General features: G+C 37.9%; 1 protein-coding gene across 1 annotated transcript; it reads right to left on the bottom strand.

The window, feature by feature from the left end:
* Nucleotides 1-2464: 2464 nt before the first annotated feature.
* Nucleotides 2465-14451, bottom strand: NAE1 (NEDD8 activating enzyme E1 subunit 1). The gene is made up of 20 exons (XM_030457596.1): nucleotides 14330-14451; nucleotides 13399-13502; nucleotides 13258-13318; nucleotides 12324-12354; nucleotides 11901-11972; nucleotides 11662-11741; nucleotides 10478-10587; nucleotides 10038-10147; nucleotides 9482-9544; nucleotides 9160-9223; nucleotides 8021-8112; nucleotides 7073-7132; nucleotides 6851-6984; nucleotides 6112-6187; nucleotides 5721-5760; nucleotides 5462-5548; nucleotides 4354-4446; nucleotides 3821-3935; nucleotides 3696-3745; nucleotides 2465-2743 (listed from the first exon to the last, which is right to left on the bottom strand). The coding sequence occupies exons 1-20, from the start codon at nucleotides 14383-14385 to the stop codon at nucleotides 2634-2636; spliced, it is 1608 nt and encodes a 535-aa protein (XP_030313456.1). The 5' UTR covers nucleotides 14386-14451; the 3' UTR covers nucleotides 2465-2633.
* Between the last annotated feature and the right edge of the window lie 1219 nt (nucleotides 14452-15670).

Raw genomic sequence — 15670 nt, 5'->3', positions numbered from 1 at the left:
ATGTGGTTTTATTGGTATTGATCAAAACCAAATACAATGGGCATGAACTGAGGCATTACTTGTTTATCAAAGAATTTATTTTAGTTTGAAAAAATATTATCACAATACGTATGCCAGGTAAACCAGAAAAACTCACAGCATTGATGATATATAAATCTAATGAATTAGTTGAGCAGCAGTCAGAGTGAAATTCAGGTTTGAAAGTTGAAAGATGGTGGGTGCCTTAATGATTCCCCAAGTCCCAAACACAAAGACAGGCTGCTGGAAGTGTCACAATAACCTATTTCAATCTCACAGAAGTTATTTTGCTCCAGGTAGCGATTAATGCAACCTAATAATGGATTAGTTATCCTTCTCAAAGTAGAGCAAAGGCTCTAAGAAATATCAGCATCATCTTAATGAAGACAGACAGCCCTGCTTTTGAGTTATTGATTGTTCCCATTCCTTTTCTGCTTCCATTAGTTCAAATTTTCAGTACATATCCTGATGCTGGCATTGGTGAAGCTCATGTTTTCAGAGGGAAAGCAATAAAGTATCCTTCTTCCTTTACCATTTCAGAAGTGATAATATTAATTTTCTTGTAAATTTAATTTTTCTTTTAATTTAATTTTCTCACAAATCTAACCGTACCACAATAGCAGAAAGCTTGCAAGTTTTCCTCACGCCTTTTTTTCCCTTAATGGTACACCCTGATAGCACAAGAGAAAACAAAATCTATTTATGCACTCCTTAACAAAAGAAAAGCTATAAAAATGAGCTCACTTAGGAGCTCATTTCATTTCAGCAAAGTTTAAGTAAATACATATTTTTGCAATTAAAGAGCCTTTAATATAAGAAACACAGGGGTTTTTTTTCATCACTACAGAAAGGTATGTCTTGACCTTACCTGAATCATTCTTTAGCAATATACAGAAAATAGAAGACAAAGCTTACATGAAAACACAAATAGCTCAACTCTGCTTTTGCATCACAAGGCAAAGGTGGAAAAATAAGTAATAGGATTTGCTGCTGCAGATGTCTGGCAGATGTTGCAAATAAAATAGATTATCTCTTCCCCCCTCAGTTATGGAAAGCAACACAGTAACATCTCATCAAAAACAAAAAAAAAGCCCCACTTGCTAGAAAAATTCATATATATTAATGTTTGTTCAGCATAATTGAAGCACACGGATGGAACATTCAGAAGGACCCACACAGGAGGGCAGGGAGCTGAGAAGGAGACTGGTGGGATATCCCCAGCCTGTCAGGGCCTGGGCTGCTGGACTCAGCCCCTCAGCCACACCAGGGGCGGAACAGCCACTTCCTAGGAGTATTTTTACCTTTAAAACCCCAGTGGTCAAATCCTGTACAGAGAAACAAAAAGTCTGGATAGTTGGTGCCTTATTGAAATCAGATTCATATCAGCAGCTGAGGATGAGTCTGCTAACTTCTGAGAAACCCTGTTGTGTGTCACAAGCCTTTGAAGTCGCCTGGTGCCATTTTAGCAGTCACCCCACCACTCCCCCCTCTCAGAGGAGCTATGTATGATTTATAGCTCATTATCAGAGTTCCACTTTGAAGTAGAAGACTTAACAAGTACTCCAGATCATCCCAAATATAAAAAGGAAAGAACATATAAAAGATTAAAGAAAAAAAAAAAAAAAGAGGGGAGGAATAAAAAAACAAAGGCCAACAGTCCATCAATGAAACAGCAAAAGCGTCCTTCTGACAGCTTCCGGGGGGGGGGGTGTGGGGTATCCAGAGGATGGCAATACTACCTGTTGATCCGGCGACAGCAGCGGTTCTGGTTCTGGTTCTGATCAGCAGCTCCCGGAGCCGCCCCGGCCCCTCCCGCCGCCTGAGGGAGCCCGGCGCGAGCCGGACGCGCGCACCCTTCCCGCCCAGCCTTGGGGCGCGCGGCCCCATCCCTGACACCCCCGGCCAAACCGGGACGGGACCGGAGCTGCGGCGGCACCGCCAGACCCGGCTCCTCTCAGGCACCGGGAGATGCCCCTTCACTTTCTCCCAGCGTGGCTCCAGGTCAAGGCTGTTGGAAATCTCTGGGTTTTGGTGCAGCTGTTTCCAAGTCAGCCTTGAGGAACCTGGAGCAGCACCGCACAACGCATCGCTCCATAGGGATGCGTGGCAGAGAACCCTTTGCTGGATTCCTGCGTCTGAAAGAACCAAGATCCAATGCACACACTCCCTCTCCCTAATGCCCCTGAACTCAATAAAAGGCAGCCGAGCAGCTTTGCCTCACTCTTCTCACAGTTTGATCCTCAGACCACTGAAGTCACATTCACCTTTTCCAAACTCACGCATGCCCCCTTCACCCCCCCCATCTTATATAGTGCAGCTTTTATGGAAAAAATTAATCTCTGCTGCAAATCAGGTAAACCAATTTGTAAAGGCAACCTACCATGCCCAAAATCAGCTGTTTCACAGGTGAATCAGAAAATTCTAGATTTAAAAAAAAAACAATTTCAGGTTATGGTATGATTTTATTTGTCCTCAAAAAGAAAAAAGAAAAAAATAGTTACAAATAAAGAAGCTTTAATGTCTAGATAATAAGGAACAGTCCAGTCAGTGGCAGAATGCCACAGTGTTTACAGAATGCAGCAGCACCTGTTGGCAACATATAGGAGATGGTTACCCTACAGCTGGAAAGTCGCTGAAGTCTGTGACACTCCACTGTAAATATAGGTGTTATTAAAAATTACAAACTGCCCTGTAATGACTTTGATAACCTCCTGTGCAGCAGCTCCTATAAGAGAAAGAAAAAAGCAGAAAGTAGTTGATGATTACTAAAAACAGTGAAAGAATGTTTTTTATCTAGGACACACTATGCTGGAACTATTTGGGAAGCACCTGATAGAACTCCTAAGAGAAAAAAAATGGCTTTCAATACTTCCCAGTACAAAAGACTCAAAAAACCTGTTACTTCAAAAGGTAGCTTTACATACACTTTGGTCTATATACGTTATCTCTCCATTTACATGTACCCACATACACACAATAAAAATGTGAGCAGACAGATCCATGCCAGTTGTGACCTCTCTAAATGAAATAGAGAAGTTCAATTAAAAAAAAATTAAATCATGTAAAGTTAAACTGTAATATAAATTGCAGTGTCACTTCACTGTGATCTTTTTATGTTCTATAGTATGAAATATTGTAATTTCTCCAAAATTTACCTTTACATTTTTTAAAGCACTGCACATACCATGTTTCAATCAGAAGAAACCTCCTACATACACAGAGTATTTAATACATCATTATCTTTGGTACTGCATGAAGCCAAAGGTAACTGATAAATTCTCAGCAGTGTATTGTATTAAAGGAAGGTGTGTATTGTCTAACTTTAATACTACTATAATTATTCCCTTTTCTTTAAGCACAAAGCCTCACTCAAGCCTTTAATTTTTGAACTCATTTTAAGCTACAGATGTACTGAGGTTATTTTTTAAGTTTATTTGGTTTCTTTTACTAGCTTTAAATCCTTGATGCCTCCACTTTTTCTGTACACCATAAGAGGTCACATCTGGAGAATAAAGAGGGAGATTTTGTTCTAATACTATGTTTGACTACAGGCTGTGATTATAATCTTTGCTCTGGCAACACAAAGTAATTAAAACAGTGGAGATTCTGTACAAGCATGTACTACTGCAGGTTTATTTGTTTGTGTGGACTTTAGGAAGCAAGAGCAGCATTCCTACCTCCCATGAAGGCAGCAATAGCATGGGGCTCAGAAGCTCCGTAGCGACAACTGGATAGGAAAGCAACAGTTAGTGTTTTCAGGTCAATTTTACAAAAAAAGTGACTCTTAAGATACAATACTTACAACTCATGAACATAGTCATCTTTCACCACCACAGACAACCCATGTTCTTGTAAGAAACCAGTGAGGCATGATTTTAGTTTTCCAATATCGTCTTCTACCTGATAGTTATAGACACCTGGAAAATAAGTTAACAGTTTCCTCACAGAACTGTAATGCCATATTCAAAGTTACTGTGTATACAGAGCAGTGTAAATATTTTATTTTTCTGACAGGCTTTAAGCTAATTTGTATATTAAGTTATTAATGCTAGACTAATAATAATTGAATATTCTGTAGATGTTACTCATTATAATGACCAATTATTGCACAGTTGAACCAATTCATAATCCACACAACTCATTATCAACTGAGATAAATTCCTAAAGTTCTCGAGAAGAAAATATTCTCACTTGAATTTTCACATTTTTGAAGTTATGTTAACATACAAATAAACCCAAAATTAATGCTATATTTGTAGTTTATAGCTAGTATTATAGTAATCACTGGATCTTCATACTTCTTTTGATGATATTAAGTAACTCTGGGTAACATACCTGGGTATCTCCCATGCTGCTTATAAAATCTATCCACAGCCCGTAGCATCAAGTACAGCACTATTTCACTGTCTGGGTTATCCATATGGGAAACTGAAAATACCAAGAGAGTTCATCAGCTGGTACAGACAAAATGGAAAACAAAAGGTTTTGAATTACATGAAACCAGGGACTTCCCAAATGCTTAAACTGCAAAATCTGCAGTAAGAAGAAATTTTAATGAAAATAACATGTATCTGGGAGTCTCAATGAGTCAGACAGGCAACTCTGACTCCAGAGTGTATGACACAACCACATAGTATCTTTTTGATATAAATTGCTCAGTGAATATATTCACATTTTAATTCTGACAGCTGCTGTAACATTAAATGGCATATTCCTTAGTTATAATTCTGGGATTTGAAACGCATGGGTCAAATATACTTAACTGTAATGAATGTAAATATAAAGCATGTCTCAAGTAACTTAACATAAAGCTCAGCAGTGTTTCTAAATATTAACTACTACAAAAACCACTATGCCTATCACCAGCTAATTCAAGGATCATTCACTTACAAGTATTACAAAACATATAAATACAGAAAACACATACAGTTTGTATATACATTTTGCCCAGAACATTCAGAGGACTTGCATAAGCTTAATTAAAACAAGCTTTGATAAAAAGTATTTCTAGCTTTCTTTATAATTTATGCAGGCTCAAAAAATAAAATGCATTAAGTAATTAGTTTGCTAGCTAACTGAGAGGGACCAAGACAACTCTTTTCACATCTTTGCTCAGGTGAAAGCACCTTTCCAGCTTTGTCAGATAGCTGATATACAGAAACAACCATTTTAAAGAAAATAATGTTTTATTTATGTGCTCTCAAAAATAAAATCTGAAAGGAACAAACAAAATCAAACCTGAAGCATTCATCAAGCTGTAAGGTCATTTTTGAACTTTCAAACATCAAACTGAAATCAACATTGTAAACTTAAAATACTTCTAGTTGATGCCAAATTTTAAAGCTGTATTAAGAAACAGAATATGTAATATAAAATTATTTTTTATAACAAAACCATTTCAAATTGAAAATGCAATTAAAATGTGACAAAAAGGAGTACTTACTGATTTCATCCTTGTTAAAAGTGTTTAAACCATATTCTTCGGATAGAGATCTACATCGTATTACTCGAAGAAATGCTGAGTTGCTGCCTAAGCAGAGGGTGCAGAAGGGAGAGCATTATCTACTTAAATGTAGCACCAAAGATGCAACTGCTAAACACTTATTTGAAAAAATGAGATAATGACTTATTAATAACTGCATTATCATTACAAGGCTTTGATCATTTGCATAAACACAGTAACTGAATCCAAGCATACTCACAAAGCAATTTTAATTCCCTCTCTGAAATAGATTCGGGTGCCTAAAAGAGAGAACATACTAATTCCAGTACATACAATGACAAGAGAACTTATATTTTTAGATATACGTTCATTATGAAACAATTAGTCATTTTTGTGAGGGGAAAAAAAGGTGTCTTACATCATTAATGATATATCCCTATATGCCTTTTACTTTCACATGATCAAACCAAGAAGTGACATAACAGATCACAAATATTAAATGTCATTACAACTTACTTAAAAGCCTTTTGCATAAAATGAGGTAATTAAGCCTTCTCTTTCAATCTCTGTCTCCTGTGACTTATTTCTGTACCAAATGCCAGGGAAAAAATACTTCTATCCTGCCAGAATGGCAGTACATTTGTAATTACCTTGCCTAGGGTTTGTAACAGTTTAGCAGCATGGTTACCCACAGCAGCAATATCCTTCTTTGCTTTTTCACGGTATCTGTTAATAATAAAGAAGCCCTGGTAATTATAGCACAAAGTCATCAACTTCACAGTGGATAACTTTTCTTTTTGCTTTTACAATATAAAGACAAAATAGAAGCCACAGGAATGGAAGTGAGCTACCTCAAGGATATGAATGCATTTATTGCCCCCCTGCATGACAGTTTAGCAGGACTGAGCTCTTTCTCTCACCTTTCCTTATCTACCAAACAATCCCCTTCAAAGGGCATTAATTAAAATCAAGTACTTAGAATTAAATATCTAGAAAACTAGAATTTCTGTTTGCAGGCTGTCATACAGGAGAAAAACCGAAGTCTGTGTTTAAGCAGTAATTTGTGTTGGACAGGAGTAGCTGGACTTTGGGATCTACTATCTCAAGAAAGGACTTTACTAGATCTGAAACTAAGTGATCACTTCCTTACTACCCAGCCCCAGGGCTGCACTGGAGGGTTCAGCCCTAATTCCAAACAGCAGACAGCACCAATCCAGGGAGCAGACAGACCCTAGCTCTCATGCTTCCCACACCCTGCCTAACTTCAGTCTTGCACACACATTTTTTTTTTTTTTTTTAAATACGGGAGCTGATGCATTTTCCGAGTTCTGAAGTCATCACCATTTACATTTACATTAGTAACTATTAAAGAAAAAACTGTATACTTACACATTTTGCAATTTGATAAATTTATTGGAGTCTGCTATCATATCAGGAATAGTGCCCCGAACAGGCAAGCTGCCTTGCCCCTCATTTGCCACAAACTCCTTTACAGCTCGAGCCAAAATCCAGAAGGAGGGTGACTGCAAATGTACAAGAGACAGTCATGTACACAAAGGTTATTTATGATGGTTTTTCTACATTTAAGTCTTACCCTTAATTACTCATTACCTGCTCTGTGAGATTTATGCAGCAATCATCATTAAAAATCTCTTCAATGCATCTTGGAACCTATGGGGAAAAAAACCAAAAACACACAACCAAAAACTAACTGGGCTTGTATTTACTTGACTTTCCACTTATTGAATTATCTCAACACTCACTGCACAGGTGAGCCAACCTTAAGCAACCTCAAGAGTTTCATACCGAAATCTCTATCTCATACAGTCAAGGCTTCTCAAACTATTCCAAAACAAGGCTCATGCTTCTGATCAAGATGAATGTTGCAAACAAAATCTCACCTTATTTCATGTTCTACATTGAAGAATTAAAAACACCTGGGGATGCCAAAGTGAGAGTGCATTGACTCCTTAACTGCTGCAGTTAGCACACAAACTGGACATCAACACTGAGCTTTACCTGCTGCTTCTGTCCAAGCAGGGATCAGCACAGCTCAAAAAAAAAAAAAAGCAATGTAATCTAGAAAGAATTGCAGAATGTGCTTTTACCCCATGTGACTTTTGCAACTAAGCAAGAATAAGAGATTAAGGAAATAAGAGGAAATAAGAGGTCAATTCTAAACCATGAGTTACTACTTCAGGATTGTTTAAAACATTGACAACTTCATTTTTGATGCTTTGAAGCTTGATCAGTTTATGAAGGCATTTCACTATGAATGAACTCTGGTTATTGATTCATTCTACACTTGAATTCAGGCCTGCAGGAAAGAAATGTACCTTGCTTGCATGAGCCAGGAAATAAAAGAACTTCCATAAGCTACTGTGCCACTTAGTGTAGGCCTATTTTTCTATTTATGATTTCAATTTTTAAAATTGTACTAACCCTAAAATTGTCCTACCTAAATATGCAAATAGAATTCCTGTCCTAAAAGCACCTAATTTGTTCTCTAAAAAGGAGGCATTTGAAATTTCTTTGACTTTGTCATATAGTTTATTTTACCTCTGTGGTGTTTAATGCTGTGTTCACATTTTTTATAGCTTCTTCAAAGTTTTCCTCATCTTCTGGAATCCCGTTTTCATTCTTTAAGATACCTTATTGAAAAAAAAATTAAATACACACAATCCCCTGAATTACATCTCTTATTTTAGGTCTCACCAACAGAGCAGACTGGCTTTGGATGAATTTGTGGCATAATACCTTACAGAATTACTATTAAGATTTACTGATAAAGCTACATACACATTCCGCATCATTTTCCTGTTATGTTAAATAAAAGTTACTTATCACAAAAATACCAGTTTATTTGTGCCACAAAGTTTCATAATCACCAAATTAACGTAGATGGTGGTAAAAAGGCAACTCATTTCTTCCCATCCCCAGTCATATTTTGTTGAGGGTTTTTTGATCAAATCTGGCAAACACTTACAAAGCCACACAGGAAGTCACACCATGCAATGGCAATCCCTTTAAAATCTAATTTAACCAAAGGTAATTACTAGAGATCAGATCCATTCCCTAGCCTAACCTGGGGATAAGGATGACCCAACCACTCAGCAATCTGCACACAGGCCATTTCCTCATTTAAATGAGGAAATACCAAAAGTTCAGTTAATATTTTTATTATAAAATAATATATGAAAATTTATTTCTGCATCTTAGAAGTGAATCATTAAATTTAGCACCTGCAAGAAGTATTAGATTGGAACACCTGCAAACAAGAAGTCTGGTCATACACTGGTTACAGTGCTTTTCTCTCTAGATTCATTATTTACAACTGGAATGATTACCAACTGTTTGGAAGGCCAATTCACCAACCAAATACTTGTAGTTAATAACCATTTCAGTGTCAAAGCCAGCTGCTTTTCTCTTTGTTACATTTTCCATGTTAAACATCACCATTTTCTGCAGGATTTTCTCTTTAAGACCTCTCCTCCCACCCAAATCAAACATACTCTTTACCTTACACAGCACAAAGTGAAAAACACTTCCAAACTGCATTTACAAGCAGAGCACTTGTCTAAAACAATCATTTGGTAGAAGAATCATACTATATGTGCCAAAGAACTTCTGATTATTTTTCAGATATTGCCCTACATATTTCTGCAATATGAAAAAGTGACTCCTAGGACATACATTACCTTGCCGAATCAGTTCTCTGAAGGCTTCTTTTTCTTTGTAACTCTTAGGCAACTGATCACTTTTCTGAATTTAAAAACACAAAAAACATTGTCTTTAAAATATCTACTTCTAGCCTCATTGTTTTCAGACTGATGAACTCAAGGAACCTATTGCTGCTCACATACATTCAATCATATTTCAAGCCATAATTTCTTAATGGTTCCACCTTCTTTTCTTTATTTTTACATATTTTAAAACTAGAGTGTTATTTTGGCAAAGACAGATATAGCGTAATAGTAATAATAATAACAGAATTATAAGTTATGTGGTTTTGTAATATACCTCGTTGAACCATTTTGTTAGATACTTGGCTACAATCACAATCCATGGAGTGTGGCTATGGTCCTGTAATTGAACAGCAGAAAAAAGGAGACAAATTAAAAACATATTTTAAATGCAAACTATAATCCATTCCCCTGTTCCAGATTCTGATTCAGAAATCACATTCTCCAAGTACTATAAAACAAATTAGTGAATTCTCTACTTAAAAGAGGGGTGACTGAGCCAAGCTTGCCAGTACTTTTCTGGAGCAGAACTTACGTTACACACCAACAAGTACAAAGCTCTGCAGCAGCAGAAATAATTTTAAAAGAGGGTGTAGGAGCAATCAATGTAAAAAGAGATAGAGTTGTCCAAGAATATTTACTTCCCAAGACCTTAACTTGCTTAGGATTTAAATACAAACTGTAACATTTGGGGCAGAGGCCAAAAATAGTGCAACAGGACTGGTTCTACAGTCCTCTCTGCTCAGATGAGAGTTGGCACCAAAAAAAGTCATGGGCCAAGAGTCATTTTCATAGAGTTCTATGTCTGCATCTGTCTTAAGGCACATACCAACCTTTTTGTCCATATGATCCAAGTCATAAGACTGAATGTGTTCCCTAAGTTCTGGAAATGGTTTGTCCAGTCTCAGATCTTCTAATGTATTGTCAGGATGAGATTCAACAACTGTGAAAAAAAATTACACCAATGATTTCTGGTTTATGTCCAGCATTCAGAACAGAGGTCAACATCAAATACAGTGCATTATCTGCTCAAAATTGGTGGTTTGTGTAAGTTAATTTTAATGTCAGAATAATCTCCAATTTCATTATTTCTTACAGTCCATAATTTTATGCATTCTTCAAGGAATACTCCTGGTGACCAACTGCAAACTACACAAGATTTAACAAATACTAAATACATTTCAAGATGAAAAAAATAAACCAAAGTGAAATGACATTACATTTGAAGCTTTAAACCTTTTATAAAGTCATTTATTTCAGAAACTCCTCTAACCTGTATGTTCTTTAATAATGACCCTCATATAACCAACCAGTCCATAAGTCCTGCAGACGAGCAGAGGAATGTTAGAATTCCAGAGAAGTTCAGCCAAGCGCAGCAGTGTACTGCAAAGAAAAAACTTTTTTTTTTCAGGTGCACAAGAGGACAAGATTTAACTATAAAGCTAACTCTTATATAAGTCACTTGTGAAAGACAACTTTTCTATGAGAGAACTCTAATATTACTGATTCTAAACATAGATAAGATGATTAATTTTATGCGAACTTACGCTGGGTTGCAAATATATTTATCCATTAGCTTACTTACATTTAACTAAATCCTCCCAAACCAATAAAACAAAAGGACTTCAATGAGTTGTGAAAGAAAAAAATAATTAGATCTGGTTGCTGCACAACCATAGCTCACAATTCACACCAGAGGTTTTTGAATAGCACACAAGTAGTACTCTTTATAGACAAATGCCTGCTAGGAAATCACCACTTCAAAAAAGCAACTTGGCTCTGTGTCAGTAAAAAGCAGTATCTCTAGCTCCTCTGCAAGCAGGGGAAAGGGAGGAAAAAGTACCAACAGCAGCCACTTCCTTACAAAAGCAAGATTTCACTGTTCATCTATCCAGCAACTTCTTGCCTCTGTGGAAGCAGTATGCCTGCACAAACAGAAGCATGCTCTTCTCCCCCAAGTTTCTCCATACTCCAAGCTGCCATTTTTCATCTGTACTGGGAGAGGTCTCTCAGCAGGAAGTTAAAAAAACAAAAATCAAGAGCTTCTGGTCTTGATAAAAGTTCATATGGACAATATAATTATATACATGGGTAGAACAGAAAAACCCATACAAGTGATAAAACACAAAAATCCAATATGACAGCTCCAATTATCTGCTAGGTTTTACATAAAAATACTTGTTATAGGAATTTTGGACCAGAAACAACTTTCACTACAAGAGTATTTGACATGGACAAATAAACTGGGAGACAGCACCTAGGAGTCTGGTATACACCTCAAATAAATTTTAACTACGTACTAACATATAAAAAGCTCAGCAGAAAAAATGTCATCATGTGTTGTAATAATAACAACACAGTTCTGCTCTGCATCAGTTTTCCTGTAGGAATATGCCTGCAACTGAAACGTGCATTTACAGCTGAATGAAAACTAAAAAACTCTAGATTATTCTTTACCTTTCTGGCAGTTGTGTTGCAACCACCAAGTTAAACCGATTAAAAAAGGAAGGGTCATTTTCTAGAAGTTTTTCTGGACTCTGAAAAAAAAAAAATCAAGAAACACTGAACATTTCAGAAAGCACAAGTCTGTTCAATATTCAATGTAAAGTGTTAAATGAAAGCTATAAAATTATGAAGTAGTTAACTTCTTTCACATTGTGTAACAACAAACCTTCAATTAGTTTAGGAAAACAAACCTCTTCAACAAAGTTTCCAGAAACATCATTATTCAACTCCTGCAAGAGCTCTGTGGCACTCTGGGCACGATTCTGTTTCAGAACAATCAAAACAACATTTAATCTCTTGTAATGTTTATATTTTATATCAGTATTATATATACTACATGCAAAAAGAAGAAAAAAAGACTTTGTGATAAGCCAGGAGTTCTTATTCCAAGCCTTGCTTATTTACAGAAAAACTAATTACCTAAACAACAGGCACTTGCTAAATCTGGCCAGAACTGAGCTTATCTTCTCACTCATGAGCAATTAAAAAGTAAGTATAGTGTATTTTTCAAATAAATAGATTTTAACCTATGCATGTTTTTAGCATTACTCATAATACCACAATTGAGTATTTTACTCAACACTTGCATACTTTCGATACACCTATCTCCTTACCTGACCAATATGGCTTTTTTGCAGAAAGAAACTGAAAAGGAGACAAAAAGAGGAGTTACATGTGAAGTTTTATTTGAAGAAAAACAACATTAAAGCTACGTATTGTAGTTCAGAGTGTTGCTGACCTCATACACAACAGTTTCCCCTTAAATCTGTTTTTTTTCTCCCCACCATTATAATATTTTTCTCATGTTCAGTTTCTTAATGAAACCTTCCAATGCCTGAGGCACAAATCTGAAAAATAAGACAAGCCAAACTCCCCTAGAGGCCAGGATCATACTGCAGATTCTTTTTCACTGCATAATTGCAGACCCATAAGTACTAATTTCTTCATGTAATTGAACATTCTTCCCCCCACATAACACCTGTAGATAGACAGATATCTGTAGGTATCTATCTGAATCATTAAAAAGTGTGATCTAGAACTAGTAAACATATTATTGTGACAGGATTTGTAAAGAGCTTTTTTCTTTCTCCACCACACCACCATTCAAGACTATGAAAGCCAATAAATGGCTATCAGTCAGTTTCACAATGATAAACAGTAAATTATTTTCATCACCAAAATTATGGAAAATATATAGCCCTGCTGAAACACAAGCCAATCTTGCACTGTCACAGCTAAAGATTATAGCAAACTATTTTAAATATTTTAATGAGTAGATCATTGTTTTCATAAACTTGATTTGTGAAGCTAATAGACCTGTAAGATACAAAACTAGTAACTAAAGAACTATGTAAAATTTAGCAGCTAATATCAAACTGATCATGCATGCTGTATGCCACAAGCATTCACATCCACAAAAGACTTGGAGAAACAGAGGCTTTTAGTATTATTAATAATTTTGTTAGATTTCTTAAAAAGTACAGATATGGAACTACTTATGAAACATTGCTATTTCTCGATTTTATTGGAAACTTGTAACAAACCTACTTATTTCCAACGTCTTCTCCAGAGACCTGATTCCCATCAACAATTGTAAACGAACCAATACCTTTGGGGAAAAAAAAATCACTATGAATATGAAATTATTAGACACATCACAAAGAAGACACAGAAAGGGTATCTACTTACCTGGTAGCACTAAATTTTTGAGTATTTCAGTTCCTGTTGCTGTTGCATTTATCAGACAAACATGGGCAGATTCTAAAGCTTCTTGTCCGTGGTCACCCCACAACCTAGGATGGCACAGAAAAAGAAACATTCAGAAATAATTTAATTTCAGATTGTAAAGCCAATGTAAGGAAATAAGAAATAAACCATCACAAAGCGAAACTACCATACTACTAATTCCCTGTAGAGAGGGACTAAATAGCACTAACCAAATTAAACCTTCCTTAAGGAAATTTACTGGCAAAATTTGTATTTTCTGAAGAACGTTCCAACTGTACTGACATTTCATTGCCTACATGTTTGTATTCTACACTACACGAATGCACAGAGCTTTATCACTGCAACGTATTACAACTTTTGAAAAACAGCCTGGATCAAAAAATGCCTTACACAAATTTTGTCCTAAAACTCAAAGTTTTCTTAAGTTTTAATACAGATTATAGATTTTAGTATGTTGTATAATCTACAGTACAAAACACTGAAACATACAAGCAGATGGAAATCACTCTTGGTGAGTTCAGCAAGGTATTTAATACATCTATAATATTCAGGCTGCAGTCGGCACCTGACAGACCTCGGCCACAAGTGCCCTTCTGCTTGCACTCGGGCAGCACTTTTACTCTCTGCAGCTGCACAAATGACAGCAGGGACACAGCACTGCAACCACTCAACCTGTCAGACACATGCAACCATGTGAAGCCAACCCGTGCTCACAGCCCCCGCTGTCCCTCCCGCCGCCACCCTGCTGCCCAGCGGCCTCGGAGGAGGCCCGGGGCCGTAAGGGGCAACCGGAGCGACGGGAGCGGGGTCGTGGAGCTGCGGCCGAGAGGCAAAGCCCAACCGGCAGCCAGCAGCTCGGGACCGGGGGACGCAGCAATCCCCGCCGCGCTACCTCAGCTGCCGGTCGTATCTCTGCTCCTTCAGGCTCGCCCTGCCCGGCTCCGCCATTGCACTCCCGCCGCAGCGGCTGCGCGGGCGCGGGCGGGCGCATGCGCGGGGCTGCAGAGGGCCGGGGCGGGGCAGAGCGGTGAGGGAGCGGGGTTGGGTTGGGCTGGGCTGCGGAACGGCAGCGGGAGGTACCGCGGGACCGGGTTGCTCGGCATCACTGATCCAAAGGGCGGGGAAGCGCCCCTGGAAGCGCTCGCGGGGACTGGGCATCGCGCTGCCGGTCCCTGCCGTGTCCCTCAGTCCGTTGCGGGAGACGGGCGGTGCCTGCGGGCTGCGGGTCTCCTCCTCGCCTTCCGTCGCGCCCTGCGGCTGCCGCACTGGGCCGAGGGGACGAGGTTCCCCCGGCGGTACCGTGGGTTGCTTCAAGGCTGCGTTGCGGAGCTGCAACAAGTGTAGACAGTCACTTTTAAAGTAAAACACTACAAAAATTTAAAAACAAAACACAAAAGAAACCCTTGGAATAATTCTGCTTTTTAATATTTGGCGTTGGCAGTACACCCTCCTGTTTATATTTACCTTGCACAGTATTTTTGTACAGTTTCTGGGTTCATTATAAAGCATTTTAACACCCACCTAAAGAACAGATGTTGCCTTGGTATAACATTCTAGGTTCCCATTTGGAAACTGTAAGCATTAGTAATGGCAGTGTAAGGAGAGAGATGAGCTGCCTGGATAAACAAGATACTCTTTCAAGAACCTGGGGTGTAGGCATGATCTGTAGTGATTAATGTTTTAACATTTAATCTGCTCCTGAAGCATTAGTTTGTTTGTTTAGTATCACAACATGACAGATACAGAAAAATAACCCATGTATTTATCCTAGGCTACTGCTCTCTTCACTTGTCATTGCTGTGAAAGAGGAGTAAAATGAGGACTGGAGAAGAGAGAATATTCCTTATGCTATGTCCTGTATTTGTAGTCCACATGCGTAGGCATCTACATGTTTTTGAATTGTCAAAAGATAAAAGCTAGATTGATGGTGTCAGATGCATGTGGACATTGGGCCACTTCAATGGCACCGTGTTTTGCAAGCAAAACATAACCTTCAAATTTCTCTTGAGAGCTGTTCAGTAATGTCTGTCCTGCATACATTTTCCCCCAAATACATAGTCTACTGTTTTAACCCTCAAAATCCCTCTTCCGTTTCTTCTTTTCTCTGGTCAGTTGGTATTTTTGTACTCTCCCCCATGATCCAGAACAGCTTTCCTGACTATTTGCCTCTATCTGTCTGTCCACATCTGGCTTCCCAGTCTGCAAAGCACAGAGCCCCACAAAAATAAGAACC

Source organism: Calypte anna, chromosome 11, assembly GCF_003957555.1.
Source record: "Calypte anna isolate BGI_N300 chromosome 11, bCalAnn1_v1.p, whole genome shotgun sequence".
NCBI lineage: Eukaryota > Metazoa > Chordata > Aves > Apodiformes > Trochilidae > Calypte > Calypte anna.
This window is presented reverse-complemented; position numbering and strand designations above follow the sequence as displayed.

Coding starts and splice junctions, on each gene's coding strand:
- NAE1 (XM_030457596.1), bottom strand. CDS start 14,385: ATGGCGGAGCCGGGCAGGGCGAGCCTGAAGGAGCAGAGATACGACCGG. Junction 3,746..3,820: donor GATGACTATGTTCATGAGTT/GTAAGTATTGTA, acceptor TTTCCTATCCAG/TTGTCGCTACGGAGCTTCTG. Junction 2,744..3,695: donor TATTGCTGCCTTCATGGGAG/GTAGGAATGCTG, acceptor TTTCTCTTATAG/GAGCTGCTGCACAGGAGGTT.